Source organism: Capra hircus, chromosome 10, assembly GCF_001704415.2.
Source record: "Capra hircus breed San Clemente chromosome 10, ASM170441v1, whole genome shotgun sequence".
In the NCBI taxonomy this organism is placed as follows: Eukaryota; Metazoa; Chordata; class Mammalia; order Artiodactyla; family Bovidae; genus Capra; species Capra hircus.
The window spans coordinates 35,689,761-35,709,351 of record NC_030817.1 but is presented as its reverse complement, the minus strand read 5'-3'; the positions used below and the strand labels follow the sequence as shown (position 1 = coordinate 35,709,351).

At 35.6% G+C, this 19,591-nt stretch overlaps 1 protein-coding gene across 1 annotated transcript; it reads left to right on the top strand.

Moving 5' to 3' along the window:
• Positions 15-18,683, top strand: SOCS4 (suppressor of cytokine signaling 4). The gene is made up of 2 exons (XM_005685884.3): positions 15-344; positions 12,502-18,683. Exon 2 carries the CDS (start codon positions 12,594-12,596, stop codon positions 13,914-13,916), a length of 1,323 nt encoding a protein of 440 aa, XP_005685941.1. The 5' UTR covers positions 15-344; positions 12,502-12,593; the 3' UTR covers positions 13,917-18,683.

Below are 19,591 nucleotides of genomic sequence, written 5' to 3'. Positions count from 1 at the left end.
TCCCAGCGCGGTCCAGACCCGGGACGCCGGGCGGTGGCGTCAGCGGCGCGCACGCCGCTCGGGGAAAAGCCGGTTGCTGGGGGAGTGAGGAAGAAAGGGAGGGAGCCGAACACGGAAGTGGTGGCCGCGCCGGCGGAGCAGGTGGAGGCGGTGAGTGCGACGTCTGCGATGAGAACCCGGCACCGCAGGATGGGGGCCTGCAGACAGACAGTCGCCTCGTAGGACTTACATGAGGTGCCGGAGTGGCTGGGCCTCCCTTGTCCACCTCAGCGAATACCCAGAGTGATGGCGGTGGTGATGGCGGCAGTTCCAAGGATAGCCCCTGGTAAACTGCGTTCCGAGAGGTGAGTGGGGGAAGGGTGGTTTCTGCTTGGCCTTGCCCTCGCGGGGTCTGCCTCTACTTTACTGGCGCTCCTCACTGGCAGCCATATCCGGGTCCCTGAACGGGTCCAGCCCCTCCTTGGGACCGGGCTAGAGAATGAAATGTCTGGGCTTGTCCTTTAAAGAAAAGGAAGACGAGACCCTTTTCAAGCCTTTAATCTTGGCATCCTTGACGCCTTCATCTTGTCATTTCTATAGCGGTAAAGGAGAAAAGACCTAATCTCAGTTCACGATTCCTGGAGGTGCGGCTTGTACATTAATGCTTGTTCTATAGGACATTGTGCATGTATCCCTTGAAGTAATTCGTGTTTCCCTATTCAGACTCCACCTAAAGTTCAATGAAGTGCATATCTAATTTTATATCTATAAAAGAAGAGCTAAAGTGTATTGTTGAATACTTCATTGGATCCTTGCAATCTTTGCTAAGGTCTTGGCCATTAAATTTATGCTTTGGTTGGATCTTTACGTTCTCCATGTTGGGAGACCGATCTCTCATGAAAACCTTCACAACTGATATTTTTTTGTGGTACCCACCTTCTAGTCTCAGTCGGAATTTGATTATGACATAAGTGAAACGTTTTTCCTTTGTAGAGTTTTTCCCCATGGTTTTTCAGTCTAGTTTCATTGGGGAAAGTTGCAAACACATTTAGACAAACCGTGGTATTGTTCTTACCGTGTTGGCATTGTGTAAGGTGTTGCTTTAAGTACTAAGGCTCCAAATGAAGAGTGAGCGGCTGAAAAGAACTTGGGATTTGTGGGGAAATAACCAACCTATTGTTTTTACACAAGAGCAAAAGATTCCTGAGGTGATTCTTTCCGAGTGACTTAATTTTTGTCCGGAGATGTTTCATTGTTTAGATAGACCGATTTCTAGTTCTGTTTTTTTTTTTTTTAACCCAAGTAAAGATCATTGCATAGACTATGGGGTTCGAGACGAAGTCGGATAATATATCAATATATCATCATGAGATTTCAGTGTAGGACTTTTCAGAACTCAGCATAAGAAGAATCTGCAAATTTGGAACAAGATTTGTAGGTATCAAATGCTCTAACTATAAAATCTGTAACACCATGTGACTTTGAAACTATGAATGGTGTTCGCGCTTCTCTCCTTTAACTCTGCCTTAGCAATCAAGCCATTTGATTCATAGGTTAAAAAAAAATGTATATATGTTTTGTTTTTTTACAGATTTAACATGTATGGAATAAGCTTGGGCCTTAAAGCTGAACAAACCTAGATTTTAATTTTGACTCTCACAGTTACTCGTTGTGTGACCTTGAATATGCTTCTTTACTTTTTCTGAATGTGAGATTCCTCATCTCTAAAATGAAGATGACACCTATTTCCATAGAACTGTTATAGTACATAGAAGATACTCATGAATGTAAAAAGTAATTGTCTTGTGTTATTAATGGGGTACTTTGGGTGGGCATTTAATGGTTTATTCAAAATGGAGTTTGAATCACTATTCAGTAAAATTTTTTTAACATTAAAAGGTGTATTGCTTTTGCCAATGTGTTTTCACATTTCCATTTTTCAGTCAAATTTTAAAAACAAAAATTTTAATGTCTTCAATTAATTCATGATGTTGTTGAGGGAAACAAACATTCAGATAATACATACAAGACAATAGTTTGGTAATGAAATGTGTATAACTTGAATCTTAGTAAAAAATTGCCTGGTTATTTAAGATAATATAGATTTTTAAAAAGAAACCAGTGTTGCAGTCTGCCACTTATGTGGCTGTCAGAGTTTTCCAAATGAATTTATCATAGCAGTGCATGTTTCACAGGAGTGGATAGCTAAATGAACTCACTGAAAATGATGCCAAGGTCGCAGCTTCAACTGCAGTGAAGGTTAGTTAGCTTTGCTCTGTGGTGACCATTCATACTACCCTTAGGCTCACAAATATTGTTGTTCTCAAGGACAATAGGGTAAGAAAACATGAGTATATTACCATTCTACTGTGGCAGTATGACCTATATAATAATAATATCACATAATCTTAGTTTATCCAGGAGGCATATCAATATTGCCTTATGGGAGGAATGTTTAAACTCCTTTTTAATAAAATATGTATTTGATATAAAAATTATTAATCTTATGAAAGATAAGGTTAGAAGAAGAGAGTAATAACAAAACTGAGAACAGAGTAAAAAAAATATTGAAGACAGTTTAGAAATCTGAAGATTTTTATATCTCTGAAAGTGTCAAGCTTACCAGCCTATTTAATTTATTTTGGGGGTAAATAATACTTGCATACATAAAAATTTTTAAGGTATTAAAGGGAATACAGTGAAAGACCTTCTCTCAACCTACCCAATTCCGCTGGCTAAAGACAGCTAGTATTTGACTCCTGTGTTGTTACAATGACAGTGGATCCTTACCACAACAAAATAGATATAATCATTGTTTTATCAATAAAAAAAATCAAGGCTCAGTAAGGTGATGAGTTGTCAAAAGTCACACACCTAACCATGTGTCAGAACTAGAAATAGATCTTTTACTTCTGATCCAAGTAGTCTGCCAGACTGCCTCTCCAAGTCATAACTGTTGCCATAAAACTTAGAATTTAGTTTTATCAGAATATGAAGGCAATTTTAAGTCTAGAATAACATTATACTAGTTTGTATGTAAAACTTGTTACCTAGGCTTAAATGTAAGCATATATAATTATCATAAAGCCATGAAAAGAAGAATCTATGATCAGTAAAAAAAAAAACGCTTTGCCTACTGTTTCTGTTGAAATTGATTTATTTATACTCATAATATTTTTCAAGAATTTGAAACTTAAAAACTTTTTTTAAAAGAGCATATTTAATATCAGGAGTAATAAAAAGAGCTTTATGATATTTCAGAAATGATGAAGCATCTTCAGCCTCAGATTTTTGAGATATGTTTTTGAGTGGATTTTCTAGCCTTTTATGTAGCCTGTTTCCTTTCATTCTTTTTCCTTATTGCCACTTTCCTAGCTCTTATTTTTTGAAATTAGCTTATTTTACATGGAAGGTTCTGAGAAAACATAACATATTGCAGAATGTAATACATATTCTCATTAAGCTCAATGTATGCTATTTTCATACATTTTAACCCTGGCAGTAAAAACATGAGGCAGCTGGCATTATCCAGATTTAATAATGTGAACACTGAAGCTGAATGAGATTTTAAAAATCAGGAGAGACAGCTAGTAAGCAACAAAGTCTGAATTTTAGATCATGCTTGATGATCAGCTTGATGAACAGCAACTCATGCTGCTTCATCTGCACCATGCTTCATTTTTTAATATGATATAGTCAAAAACTAGATTGTTAATTTTTTAGGGACCTTTAAAACTTAAAAACTTTCTCTTTAGACCAGATTACACTCATAGGAAGAAAGACTGCAAGGAAATTGGCCAAAATGTCTAAATTGATTACTTCTAGGTAATTGAATTACCATCTTTTCCCCTCCTTTTTGAACCTGCCTGAATGTTTCCTATATTATAATATGCATATATTATTTTTATAATTAAAAAACTATAAATTGAAAGGACAAAATACATCTGTACAATCCAATTTATTCTCTGAGAGTCACAATCAGGTATTTTAAGCTTCTGGTTTCTAAAATCCTGTTACGGTTTTTGTGCTTTTATAAGTTTGTAGTGCCAGCCGTTAGTTTTCTGTTCCCTCTTCACTCTAGATTAACCCTCTTCAGTGACTGGTCCTAGACATTTCTCTTTAGCTTGCATACCCATGATGTACATTCATTTTAATGTTAGCCCAGGTTAATGTTTCTCCCACAGTTTATTCCACAAAAAGTGTTTACTTTGAGTTAAATATAGGAAACTGTGGCCTAATCAGGTTTCTTAACCTTTTGCTATCTTTCAGTGGGGAAGTGATTTCCAAACTTGTTTGATAATGAAACTTCCAATTCTATAGAACACGTATTAATACCTTCTAGCACTAGTGTACACAGAAGTTCAGATTGGGGAACACTGGTATAAGCAAAATGTAGGAAATTAAGAACGTTTGGAGAAAGGAAGAAAGGGTATGCTGCTGCTAAGTCGCTTCAGTCGTGTCCGACTCTGTGCAAACCCATAGACGGCAGCCCACCAGGCTCTGCCGTCCCTGGGATTCTCCAGGCAAGAGCGCTGGAGTGGGTTGCCATTTCCTTCTCCAATGTATGAAAGTGAAAAATGAAAGTGAAGTCGCTCAGTTGTGTCCGACTCTTAGCGACCCCATAGACCGCAGCCTACCAGGCTCCTCCGTCCATGGGATTTTCCAGGCAAGAGTACTGGAGTGGGTTGCCATTGCCTTCTCCAAGAAGGGGTATAGTGGAGCCAATCATTGTGTGTGTTTACTTCCCTGGTGGCTCAGAGGGTAAAGCATCTGCCTGTAGTGTGGGAGACCCGGGTTCAATCCCTGTGTCAGGAAGATCCCCTGGAGAAGGAAATGGCAACCCACTCCAGTACTCTTGCCTGCAAAATTCCATGGACAGAAGATCCTGGTAGGATATAGTCCATGGGGTTGCAAAGAGTTGGACATGACTGAGCGACTTCACTTTCACTTTTCTCTTTTTCCAAATCAGTTAAGTCCCCTGAGCCATGGCTTGTTAGCATTGAAAAGGAGGTACTTCAAAATATTTACTGGAAAATTGCTTTTGTAATGAGAAAAAAGCACTTTATAGTTCAGAGATGTTTCTCACTTAAACATTTGAAAAAAAATTTTCATGTTTTTTGATTAACATTCTGAGTAATTTATCTGTCGTGTACTATCCAGTATATTCCATTTGTGGACTCTTAAGTGTTTCCTTAGAATCCAACTCAAATATTAGCCTATCATCAAATATCAAGGACTCTGACCCACAGAATCCAATTTAAATATCATGGACTATGATAAGAATGCAATCAAGGAGTTTTGGGACACATAATAGCAGGTAAACTTTGGAATAATAGATTTAATAAGGAAAATACTACCAGAATAATACTTTAGCTGTGAATTCTTTATATAGTATATTATTCTTTATAAGGTCAAATTTAATACTTAGATGAATTCTGGTCCTAAGTAGCTGTCAGCATTGTGGACATAGTAGTTCAACGACTAATCAATATATACAATAATCCTCTGTTATCTAACATCATAGAGAATACAAATGAAGTTTCTAGATAAATGAAGTTTAACCCTTTGTTTACTTTTACAACAGTTTTCAATGGAAATTTGAATTTTTCAAATTAATCTTTCCAGCCTTATTCAAGAGAACTAACTAAATGTCATTTAAATCTGTTGTTAGTCTAGGATGGTCACTTTGGGTATTCAGTCTTTTATCACTATCTGTGCAGTTGATTGTAGAACCTGGGATCAAATGGCTAGTGAATCTGGGAACTTGATTTCTTGAAAAAGGCTTTTTATATCAACTTACTTTAGACACTTGCCACTTCCTCATTAAGAAATAATAATTTTAAAAATGTCACTGTGTAGTCCCCAAGGTATTGTAACTTAGATGCCTTCATAAAAAATTAATTGTTGAATCAAGAGTCAAAGCAGTCTTCTCCCAAGTGGTTTTTTCACTCTCTTAAAAAAAGAAAAGCTTCTTTGCAGTTACTAACAAAGACTGTTGATGTGTCAACATTTTTCAAGATATCATCTTTGATTTCTATACTACATAAAAATGGTAGTAAAGCCACTGGTTTTTTTTTTTCATTTTGTAGCTCATCTTCTACTTCATTTTTACAAAGTTTATGTAAAGCTCCAACTATTAATTATGGGGTTGAGGGGACTCATTCAGATTCACAACCTTACACTGTTTTTTAACATTCAAACTTTATGTGTATAGACAAACGTTTGGCAAGACACCAAAACGTTTTTTTAAACTCATTTTTAGTCTTTAAAAATAGATTTTTTTCACTAAAAATTAATAATGTTATTTTTATTGAGAGAAATGTAATTGAGTTTTTTAATTTTGTGAATTTTGGTTTAATGCAACTTTCAGAAGAGATTAGATATTCTGTCATGTGTTTAAGTGTAAAGATGCAAGAGTTTATACAATACATTTTTATCATTATTGTAACAAAATCATGTAATATTGAAGGAAATTCTGAATATTTTCTTTTTCTAAAAAGATCTCTCCATAGCCTTTTTTTTTAAAGCAGTTACTTTCTCAGTAGTAATTCTGATGTTACCTAAACCATGAATAGCCAGTGAAATATTTTGTTTTGCCTTTTTTCTTAATGTATCTGCTAAGTAACTTCTCAGAGCTGCTTATTATCCCAATAAAGGTCATCAAACTAAGAACACTTGTCATTTTGGAAAAAAAAATACATAACTTGTCTTATAATATTAGCAGCTAAACTGTGGAAAATTCTTAAAGAGATGGGAATACCAGGCCACTTGACCTACCTCCTGAGAAATCTGTTTGCAGGTCAAGAAGCAAGTTAGAACTGGACATGGAACCACAGACTGATTCAAAATTGGGAAAGGAGTATGTCAAGGCTATGTATTATCACCCTGCTTATTTAACTTATATGCAGAGTATGTCATGCAAAATGCCAGGCTGGATGAAGCACAAGCCAAAGTCAAGACTGCCGGGAGAAATATCAATAACCTCAGATACGCAGATGATACCACCCTTATGGCAGAAAGCAAAGAAGAACTAAAGAGCCTCTTGATGAAGGTGAAAGAGGAGAGTGAAAAAGCTGGCTTAAAACTCAGTATTCAAAAAAATAAGATCATGGCTCATCTCTTCATGGCAAATAGATGCAGAAAGAGTGCAAACAGAGACAGACTTTATTTTCTTGGGCTCCAAAATCACTGCAGATGGTGACTGCAGCCATGAAACTAAAAGATGCTTGCTCCTTGGAAGAAAGGCTATGACAAACCTAGACAGAGTATTAAAAAGAAGAGCCATCACTCTGCCAGCAAAGGTGCGTCTAGTCAAAGCTATGTTTTTTCCAGTAGTTATGTATGGTTGTTAGAGTTGGACCACAAAAAGGCTGAACGCTGATGAATTAATGCTTTTGAACTGGGGTGTTGGAGAAGACTCTTGAGAGTCTCTTGTACTTCAAGGAGATCAAACCAGTCATTCCTAAAGGAAATCAGTCCTGAATATTCATTGGAAGAACTAATAATGCTGAAGCCACTACTTGGCCACCTGATGCAAAAAAAAAGCTGACTCATTAGAAAAGACCTTGATGCTGGGAAAGATTGAAGGCAGGAGGAGAAGGGGACGAAAGAGGATAAGATGGTTGGATGGCATCACTGACTTAGTGGACATGAGTTTGAGCGAGCTCTGGGAGATGGTGAAGGACAGGGAAGCCTGGCATGCTGCTGTCCATGGGGTCACAAAGAGTTGGAAACAACTGAGTGATGGAACTCTGCCCTGAGATAACTAGCAAACTTGGTGTTATAGAATTTCCATGGTCATGTCTATTCACAAGTATTGTAAAGATTCTCTTATGTAAGATAATATAATCCACAAATGTATTCCAACAACATAGAAGCAGTTGTGATCCACTAAAAGTACACAAAGAAATGGAGAGGGTTGCCGTCAAGTACTTAGCTTTTTGGAGCTCCCATTCCTCCCCCCAGAACAGCACCTCATCAGACAAGTACCCATCTCACAATGAGTAATGGGAACATTGCCAATCATATATTCAATATTAATAGAGCTTTCTAATTTTTAGACAAGTATAAGTAGAAGTTAAATTTTCTTCCTGCTTTGAAGACTACAACATTAAGTGACATTCTGCCAATATATCGATATGGTAAGAAATTAAGTGTTAGTCGCTCAGTCGTGCCCAACTCTTTGCGACCCCATGGACTGCAGCCCACCAGGCTCCTGTGTCCATGAGATTTTTCTAGGCAAGGATGTTGGAGTGGGTTGCCATTTCCTTCTGCAGGGGGGACCCAAGGACTGAACCCGGGTCCCCTGAACTGCAGGCAGATTCTTACGCACTGAGCTACAAGGGAAACCCATTGATATGGTACATTTTACCAAATATATCTTTTTCCATAACAGTTTATAAAAAGTGCAACTTCTGAAGCATGAACTGAGTCTTCTGTTAAAAGAATAGCTATGTAAGATTTATATAAGGCTATAGTGCTTAGATATCAAAAGATAACCAGTCAGAAGATTTTCTGTTCATTAACTCTTCAAGTACAGGTATGGAAAATTCATCTAGGACAATGGTATTTTTCACTTTATTTTTTGGATACCTGTAGCATTAGTATATGTAAGAACAATTAACCTAAAATCCAGAGATACTTGATTGATTACTCTTATTATGTACAGGTTGGTAAGCCTTGCCAAAATAAATCTATTATGTTAGCATTTAAACTTGTTTTGAGTGAGGCTGGAAGTCAGTTCTCTGGTGGAAAACGTCAAATTGTTCTTAGCTTCATACTTCATAGTCTGTTGAGTTTTAGCTATGTCTAGCTTATTAATCCTTTTTTATTTTGAAATATTAGCTATCATCCTGAAAGTTATATGTGCTCATAAACTTTATAGTTAGCATTGGGCTAGAGACAGAGGTATTTCAGTGATTTCTTTACTTATGAACTATTTCTATTTAACTGTCTTGGGTGCTATAATAAAACAACATATGTAATGTCTGTTTCTTTTTTAAAAAAGAAATATGTTAACCTTTATCGTTTACTTGCTCCATTTAGAATCTGAGCTACATATGTATTTTACATACCTTATTTCTTTTAATTCCTACCAGCCTAATGAAATATATAGCATCAGTGTCTCCATTTTACAGATGAAGAAACTGAGGTTTTAAGGTCATATGGCTAGTACAAAATCTATTTTATTTTTTATTACTTTCATGGTTACTTTTTTCCTCCAAGTTCTTTGTGTCTTAGTAACTTGTTTATTTTAAAGGCTTTCCTCAAAAGTCTAGTGACCTGTTATAAATGAAGCACAACAATGCTGTCTGAAAGTATAAGTAAGTAGGCATGGCTTATGGATGGATGAGCCTTACAGAATGCCTGGGTGGCCCTCCAGCTTTTTATTGGAGGATTTCCAACTACCAGAATCTGTAGATGCTTTCTCTTTGGTTATTCTGTTTCTCCAGTTTAGTATTGTCCAATCTCTTATTAGGGAGGTGTAAGTTTGACCACTGGAATTCTGGAAGCTGGATGGAAGAATGGAGCAGGAAACTTTCTGATTTTAGTTCCAGGCCTCCCATCTATCCTTACTATGCCTGGTATCCAAAGTCTTGAGCCTTTCTGGTTCAATTTCTCCAAATAATAAAATCCTGTCTCCTCTAAGTATGAGAGTAAGAACCAGAGAGATCTAACTGCCCTAACACAAATCTTCAACCTGCTTCCCCATGTTTCTGACCTGTTCTCCATACACACTTTCTGTAGAATCTGGTGCCTCTGAGTGTCCTGGACTTTGCCTGCTCCGTTGTCTTCTCATCAGCATTGCCTCTGTGCCTGGTGTCACCAACCTCTCCACTGTTGAGTCAGTCATTGCTCCTCTGTTCGTTTTCTGTCCTTGTATTTTGTCACTCAGGTTATAGATACGTGACAGTTTCATTGAAGATGAGATTTGTGTTCTTATTGCTCATTTTCCCTTGTTTTGGGCTGACTTCTGAGAGAAAGGTGGAGCAAAAAGATTTTCACTTAGCCATTTTTAAACTGCATCATTACTTCTTTTATAATTAGAAAAAAACCAAAGCTATTTTCTTTTTGAGGGGGAACCAGCTATTCATTAAGAAATTTAATATGGATAGCAGCAATTATAACTAAAGAAAGTATTGGAATCACTAGAAGAGTTTATAGGAGACTTGGTTGTTTTTGAAGAGTGATGGAAACAGACCCTGGTAAAGATGGAAATGTCATCAAGAGCAGAGGTGTGGAATTAGCTCTGATAACAAATAAAGGAAGATGAGCATGTTTATATGCAGTGGAGTAAAGTTGACCTTAAAATTAATAATCTGCTCTTTTAATATTTTTAAAGTAAATAAAAACACTAGATATTTTAAATCTTACATAATATACTTTTCACATTATCACATTGAATAAAAAAGTTGAAAGTATGTAGTATTAACAAAAAAATGCTTGGGGCTCCTATTTAATTTTTTTAATCTTGAAAAGTGTAAGTATAAGCTCTTAGTAATAAGAGACTCTTCTGATCAATGACTTCATATTCTTCATATTCTGTAGCTTCTGCCTGTTTATTTTTGTTCAGTGAAATTTAGTCAATGAACAACCAAAGCATATTGTTAAATATAATTTGGTATACTAAGTGATGATGTTTCTTTCAAATTTAGATTTTAAAATATTTTTTCTCTGTGAATTTAAAATGATTATGTACCAGTGAGCTCACTAAATCAAAATAATAAGTATAATCACCTGATGCTATTCTTTGTTTAGTAATCAGGTACTTTATATCGCAAGGGCTTCCCTGGTGACTCAGTGGTAAAGAATCTGCCAATGCAGGAGGTGTGGGTTCGATCCCTGGGTCATGAAGATCCCCTGACGAAGAAAATGGCAACCCACTCCAGTATTCTCGCCTAGAAAATACTGTGGCGGGCTACAGTCCATGGGGTTGCAAAGAGTAAGACACAACTTAGCAACTAAACAACAGCAACTTTATATGGCAAGCCTTTATCATTAGTTCATACCTTTAAGCCCATCCCAATCATATTTGTCACTGCAGATGCTTATTTCAAACTCCACTGCTATGAAAATGGATTCTGGTAGCTCTCAACATTTTCTTGACTGTTGGGATGGTTGAGAATATTGAGTACAACTGATTGTCTTAATCACAAAATTCAATATCCATTTATAAAATACTTGAGATTATAGAATCCCTCCCCCCAAACTTGGACTTAAATCTTATTCCATCTAAGAATAGCTAAGTAGTTTTTATCTATGACCGATCATTATTATTATTCTTAAAATTTTGTTTACATTATAAATTTTAGGGTATCTAGCCAATTTCATAGGAAGGGCATTGCCCTATAGAACTTTATCTGTTTGTTGTTTTGAAATTATCAGGAAGAATATATAAGTGTGTGTGTGTATGTGTAAAATAACAAATTTTTATCCAATTCCAAATCTTCCACACACTATGTAGACTAATAGTGAAATTGACCAAATATTTAAATGAGTTGACAAAAATTACGTTAGGAATTCTTGCATGACGTTTCTACTGTTCAGTGCTGATTATTTATTTAATAAATTCTTAACAGCTTTTATAACTTAAAATTATTCATATTTTCAATCAGTAGAAAAGAAAATGAGAGAGAAGAAAGGTTGTTGTTGTTGTCTAGTCACTAAGTCAATCATGTCTGACTCTTTTGATTCTGTGGGCTATAGCCCGCCAGCTTCCTCTGTCTGTGGGATTTCCCAGCAAGAATACTGAAGCAGGTTGCCATTTCCTTCTCCAGGGGATCCTCCTGACCCAGGGATCGAACCCATTGCAGACAGAACCCATTTCCTGCATTGCAGACAGATTCTTTACCACTGAGCCACTGAGGAAGCCTACAAGGAGGGTGAAAGTGAATGTCGCTTAGTTATGTCTGACTCTTTGCAATCCCATGGACTGTAGAGTCCATGGAATTCTCCAGGCCAGAGTACCAGAGTTGGATAGCCTTTCCCTTCCCCAAGGAATCTTCCCAACCCATGGATTGAACCCAGAAGGAGGGTAGTGATCGTTAAATACCAGCTCATAGTTTTCTCATCTCTGACAAAGAATTCCCTGGTCTGCTGTGAAATTAAAAAATAAACCACAAATTATTCACATTTCAGACATACATTTTGGCTGACAGGATGCTTAGCTTTTTTGATTCACATTGACAACTAGCTGTGGGAAAGAAACTCAGATTGTTGACTCAATGGCACTATAGAATTATTAGTATATGGTAAAGTAGTTTATTTAAATGAGAACAAAATATCTTGGAACTGCCTTCCAACATTTCCAGTACTTTTTTGAAAAGTATATTAATTATCTATGGCAAAAACCACTACAATATTATAAAGTAATTAGCCTCCAATTAAAATAAATTAATTTTTTAAAAACCAAAAAAAAGTGTATTAACTATCCCTTTTCATCTTGTATATAATTGGGACTTGATATATACACTATGCAATGTTAATGACAGACAGTTAATGATCTTTATTTTTTTTCCTTAGATACATCCAGAAAGTACCCAGAAGAAACATTCTACTGGAAAAACTGAAAAAGCATTATTTATAACACTGGAATTTGTGCACAATTTATTAAAATGGCAGAAAATAGTGAAAGTAATAGTAAAAATGTAGATGTAAGGCCCAAAACTAGCCGGAGTCGAAGTGCTGACAGAAAGGATGGTTATGTGTGGAGTGGAAAGAAGTTGTCTTGGTCAAAAAAGAGTGAAAGTTGTTCAGATGCTGAAACAGTGAGTGCTATAGAGAAAACTGAAGTTCCTTTAAGGAGCCAAGAAAGGAAGCACAGCTGTTCATCTATCGAGTTGGATTTAGATCATTCCTGTGGGCATAGATTTTTAGGCCGATCTCTTAAACAGAAACTGCAAGATGCTGTGGGGCAGTGTTTTCCAATAAAGAATTGTAGTAGTCGGCACTCTTCAGGGCTTCCATCTAAAAGAAAAATTCATATCAGTGAACTCATGTTAGATAAGTGTCCTTTCCCACCTCGATCAGATTTAGCCTTTAGGTGGCATTTTATTAAACGACACACTGCTCCTATAAGTCCCAAATCAGATGAATGGGTAAGCACAGACTTGTCTCAGAGTGAATTGAGGGATGGTCAACTAAAACAACGAAGAAACATGGAAGAGGTCAACTGCTTCTCACATACCAGTGTTCAGCCCTGTGTCATAACCAGTAACAATTCTTCGGGTAGAGGTGGTCTTGGGACTGACTCTATAGTGAACCTGGCTTCAAATAACAGCATAGAAGATAGTGATATGGATTCAGATGATGAAATTATAACACTTTGCACAAGTTCCCGGAAAAGAAACAAACCCAAGTGGGAAATTGATGAAGAAATCCTGCAACTGGAAACACCTCCCAAGTACCATACTCAGATTGATTATGTCCACTGTCTTGTACCAGATCTCCTTCAGATCAATAATAATCCATGTTACTGGGGTGTTATGGATAAATATGCAGCTGAAGCTCTACTAGAAGGAAAACCAGAAGGCACCTTTTTACTGCGAGATTCAGCACAGGAAGACTATCTGTTCTCCGTGAGTTTTAGACGGTATAGTCGTTCTCTTCATGCGAGAATTGAACAGTGGAATCACAACTTTAGCTTTGATGCACATGATCCTTGTGTCTTCCATTCGCCTGACATTACTGGGCTCCTAGAGCATTATAAGGACCCGAGTGCCTGTATGTTCTTCGAACCACTTTTATCCACTCCTTTAATTCGGACTTTCCCCTTTTCCCTGCAGCATATATGCAGAACAGTTATTTGTAACTGTACAACTTACGATGGCATTGATGCCCTTCCAATTCCTTCTTCCATGAAATTATATCTGAAGGAATATCACTATAAATCAAAAGTTAGAGTACTCAGGATTGATGCACCAGAACAACAATGCTAGAAAAACGGTAGGAACAAGGGTGTGGTTATATATGTATTTTCATTTAATATTTTATTTTTCTTATTATACCACTTTGAATTTTTCTATAAGGGCAGTTGAAGTCCAGAATAAACTTCTGCCCTAAATTTTACTTCCAGATCAGTTTATTTTTCTTAGGATACAGTAATTGTTGAACAATAATAATTGTTACACACTAGGGGTTAATGGATATTTTTGACCAGGTTTGGTTTTTGTTTTTACCATGTAGATTGTTTACTTAATTTTTTTCTTTTCTTAATTGTAAATATTTGAAGTTTGTAGGCATTGCAGACACATTTAAATAATCTGTATTTCATACTTTTCTTTAAAAATAATTGTTTCTTTTCCTACATATAACATATAAAATGCTTTGTTAACCTATGTCATTGGCATTCCTATACATAAGATATAGTTTCCACGTCATCCTTTCATTTGTTTTAAAAGCCTTCAGTAAAGCTGTGTGTGTTGTAATTTACTAATAGGGATGTTAAAAGTTAACAAAATAGCTTCAAATCAAACTTGATGTGTTTTTATTTTAAATATTAATTATAAAGCTGAATTACTAAATTTGATTAATCAGGTCAGTAAGAATCAAATGAGGACATGATATCTTAGAGGTGAATTTATTCTTCTGTAATGTGGCATGGTCATTTATTATTCCTTGAATAGATCTTTCTCTCAAACTTGGAAGAGTTACCATCTTCAGAACATAAGTATTGTTCCCTTCTCACTGGAAGCTTTAAAAATAATGATACTACTATTAGGAACTAGTAATTACTAAATAATAAAGCAACTGGGGTTTTTTCTGTATTGACTTGTGAACTGTTGCTTCTGCTTAGCTTTTTTAGAAACAGCCTGTTACTTTGGAGAGATGCCACAATTTATAAACAGCCACAAATTTCCATTGGTAACCAAAGAGACCTAAGTAGTTTTCCATTATTTTGAATTGAGCTTGAATAAAGATTCAAGAAGTAAACATGGAGCTTAGTATTCAGGGAACTTAATACTGGTTTTGATCTTCAGATTTCAGGTAACTATTCCTATTTTCAGAACTAACATATCTTTAGTATGGCTTCAGAAAAAGGAAAACATTTTGAGAGCTATACTGCTTATGCCATACTGAACAATACTGGGCACTGGGTATAATATTTTTAAGTTTAGCATCTCAAGAACAGAGAAGCATTTTGTAGAGAACATTATCCCAATATTATAAAATAAATGGAGTGATAGCCTATTTAACTTTTCTTTTTTAAAGAATCAGTAATAAATTTCCTAGACAGTTATTTCTTCTGGTGAGTTGTCTACCCCTTTATACAAATTAGCATTTTTAATATAGTAAATTGATCTCTTGATGCTAGTTTATCTAGTAGGAAGCTGTTTCTACTTGGTTGAAAGAACTTTGACTCAAATTTCCCAGTTAGAATAGATGTTTCTTAAGTATTGCTTTTATGTCGAAGTAGCATTTCCCTTTCCTACAGTTTTGCTGTTAACATAAAAATGGCATTTAAAATTAATTGCTTTAAAATAAGTTTTTAGCAGTTATCACAAAACTGAACAAGAAAATCTCATACCATTATCTTCTAGCATCTTTTTTTCTCAAGTGATCTCAAGATTGTCTTGGTTCCAGTGAGGGTTAGCTACTAAAATAGCACCTCTCTCAGCAGTGATGAGGCTCAGGATAACATCAGTGTCAGGATAAATATCTCTTCTAAAGATGATATTTCCCTTTTACAAAAGTTGGACAGTCTCATACTACCTCATCTTTATTGTGGCGCTTTTGTAGATCACTGAGAAGCTTATCTTATTTACCAATATAACGCTTCCTAAACATCCATCTTTGGTGAAGAAAATTAACAGTATGGTTAGACTCTACCCATAATTATAGCTTTTTATCAGAATTTGATATTGAAACTTTCTGTTTCTATGAAACAATATTGTTTTAAATATTTTTCTTTTAAAGATAACTTTTTATCAATACAGAAAAACCTAAGGAATGATTAGCTAATGAATATTCTGTTAAAGGTAATTTTATAAAGAAAAAGAAAATATGCTGTCTTTTATAATGGTAAAAATTAGTATTTATATGAAAATCAAGATCTAAGTAGCCTTTCATATATTCAAACTGGTTGCTTGTGATATATTTTCTCTGGCTTTCTTATTTTTTCAACTTCAAGGTATTGATAGCTGTTAACATTTTCAAAATACTGCCATTTATATAGCCTTGAAGTAGATGATGTAATAAATAAGAGCAGGAAAGAGACTCATTTACTCTGAAACAGTTTGTATTTTTTCCTTTGGTATTTGCTACAGTGAAAAGAAATCGGGAAAGTAGAAATGTAAGATTTGAGAAGGGAATTGATTACCATGAAGGAAAAAGAAGAGTAAGAATTCTTTAGAGCATGAAGGGATTGGAATTTAGAAAGGTTAAGTCTTTCTCAGTGACTTTTTGAGGACACATTTGAAAGAGCATTCAGCATTCAGAAATTAACTCATTGAAAATATACTTACTGGAATTATGTGTAAGTAAATGAGTATAAATTTTGAGAGGAACAATGTGGGGAGATATATAAATATAAATTTTGTAGCTAAGTTGGACACTGAACATTTGAAAAGTGTAAATTTCAGAGTCGGAGAAAGCATTCAGCATGGTGGAAATGTCGTGCTTACTGGTGAGAGAGGATGGGACTAAAAGAAACAAGATAAAATATTAAAATTAAGAATTTAGGCATCACCTCAGGGGAAAGCCTTGACAGTGAAAGGGAACTACTTAATCGCTAATAGCTAGTCTGGACCAGACACTTAAATGTGCTTTGGGAATCATCCTGCACTAACCAGGAAATAAACTTGATTTTTCTATTTCTCTCTGAAGCTTTCAAGAGTACCCCCAAGCCTGGCTCCCCTTTTTTTAAGCTACAGCATCTTGATTCATACTGTACTTCCCGAAACATGCTGAATGGATTTTTTTAGGTTACCTGAGCATTTTTGTATGAAGAATTATATCTGATCTTTCTGTAACTGTGCCATTCACTTAAATAATTCATGGAATGGTTTAATTTAAAGGAAGACCTAATAGGAAGAAGATTAAAGGAAGCTTTTAGTCAGCCTGTGGCTAGATTTATTGATTTGGTGATCAGACTTGTGTTCTTTCCTGAATTTCAGCTAATGGCAAACTGTGGTCAAAAAATGGCTTTCAGTTAAAGTTTTGACTTCTTATTGTAAATAATATAAAGAATGTCTAAGTAATTAGAAATCCTCTTTAAAAAGTAGAGCAAATGTGGCAAATAGGATTCATCATTATACAAATTCCATTTCTTTTTATAAGAAAAATAAACCATTATCATTTATTCATGAGCCAAAGCCATTAAGAAGATAAATCAAGTTATCAGCTTCCTGCCTCTCTGAAATTTGGATCATTTTATAGATCCATGTAATAGAGAGCTTCCTTCCTATGAAATGAAAATCATGAGACCTAACTCTTAGACTCTTATTTTTCATTAAAAATCTTTTTTGTCACTTTTAGCTATAATCAGAGTCAAATAGATTATACATTGATTATGGTAGAGGAAATTTCACAGGAAGTGGACTTAATTATATGACATTCCCTGAGGCAACACAAGGAAAACAATGTTTAAATGTAAAGTAGATTGTGTGTTAGGTAATTTAATGCCCAAATGAATAAAAGATTTTAAGTCAAGCAGATTATTGTTTCTACTTTGGAAAAAAAGTGTTTACAATCTTCATTTTACATAAACAGTTTTACATTCATTTTTACTTCTAAAGAATGGACAGAAAGCACAAGGGGTTTTTCTCTTTTAATGGTCTAGAAATAAGCAACACTACAAGAGTCTGTACTATTAACACATGAAGATACTGGAGACAAAGGGGAAGTAACTATGGCTTCTAAATAAAAATGTAGACTAATGGATATAATCCAAGGAAAAGGAATTTAAGGCACATGACTCCTATTTCAAATAAAGACAGTCTTTACTTTTTAATTTTGAATACATTATTCAATTCTATATCTTTCTTTAATTTCCTAGCACATAAAATATAGATGATAATATATGTCACTTGACTTCCTGCGGGTTACTTCTTTAGTTAAGAGGTGACCCTTGGAGCATACTTAAAAATATTTCTGTATAGCTGTTAAGTACTAACGTGATGACAGGTTTTCAAAGTATCCCCTTAGAGAACCCTGCAGATTCACATTCATTTCTTTTAGTCTGTAAAGGCCTTCTTGACTTGATTTGACAATAAAGATAATGGTACAATTTGAATTTATGGTTTAGACTCTGCAATTAGATGAACAGTTGCAATTTCCTCTTAATAAGATTTATGTAAAATTGATGTTTGCCCACGTTATTTTAAAAGTTGATTACATTTGCAGGAAGTAAAGATAATCACTTTTGCCATAGTTATCAAATTTAAGCTTTCAGACTTAAGTATAAAACTCAAGGAGGTTTACTTAAAGTATGCTGACTTTGCTAGAATTGGATAAATTCTGTATAAATCAAGTATGAACTAGATATATACCTGAATATACAGAGTTTAAGTAGTAACTTCACAAAGCTGTTAGTACTCATCAATCAACATTGTATGATCCATCCCTTACCTAAAAAGAAGTAGAGTGTTTCCTTTTTTATTTCTAATCCTGAAGTTGAATGTTTCCTCTTGGATGTGAGTTCAAATAAATTGATCTGAATACATTTTCATTTCTTATTAATTAAAACCTCATATATAAAATCCAAAGGCTTTGTAGTCTGTTTTCAAAACACTACTGTGTATATCCTTACCTGACACGTTCAACTTAGAGAAATTTTAAAATCTGTATTACACATTTTCCTTTCAGTTCTTTAGTGTGTCATCTTAGGTCTTCCAGAAACAGATGTCAAAATGTGATTAAATGTACAAGAGATGTATTGAAGGCCGATGGACACCTTTGAAGAATAAAGGGGAATGGGACTTCCCTGGTGGTCCAGTGGTTATAACTGCTTCAGTTCAGTTCCGTTCAGCCACTCAGTCGTGTCCAACTCTGCTTCCCCATGAATCGCAGCACGCCAGGCCTCCCTGTCCATCACCATCTCCCGGAGTTCACTCAGACTCAGGTCCATCGCCTCAGTGATGCCATCCAGGCATCTCATCCTCTGTCATCTCCTTCTTCTGCCCCCAATTCCTCCCAGCATCAGTCTTTTCCAAGGAGTCAACTCTGCATGAGATGGCCAAAGTACTGGAGTTTCAGCTTTAGCATCATTCCTTCCAAAGAAATCCCAGGGCTGATCTCCTTCAGAATGGACTGGTTGGATCTCCTTGCAGTCCAAGGAACTCTCAAGAGTCTTCTCCAACACCACAGTTCAAAAGCATCAATTCTTCGGCGCTCAGCCTTCTTCACAGTCCAACTCTCACAATCATACATGACCACAGGAAAAACCATAGCCTTGACTAGATGGACCTTAGTCGGCAAAGTAATGTCTCTGCTTTTAAATATGCTATCTAGGTTGGTTACACACACACAACAAGAAAGAAAGCAGGGAAAGGTGGTGAAGTCTCTATACCACATTGCAGGTCTGACATCTGTAAAAGAAATTGAAGGAAGTACTGGGTAGGGTGGGCAGTGCAGTTCTGAAAAGGCCAGGCTGTGGATTTAGTTCCCAACAGGT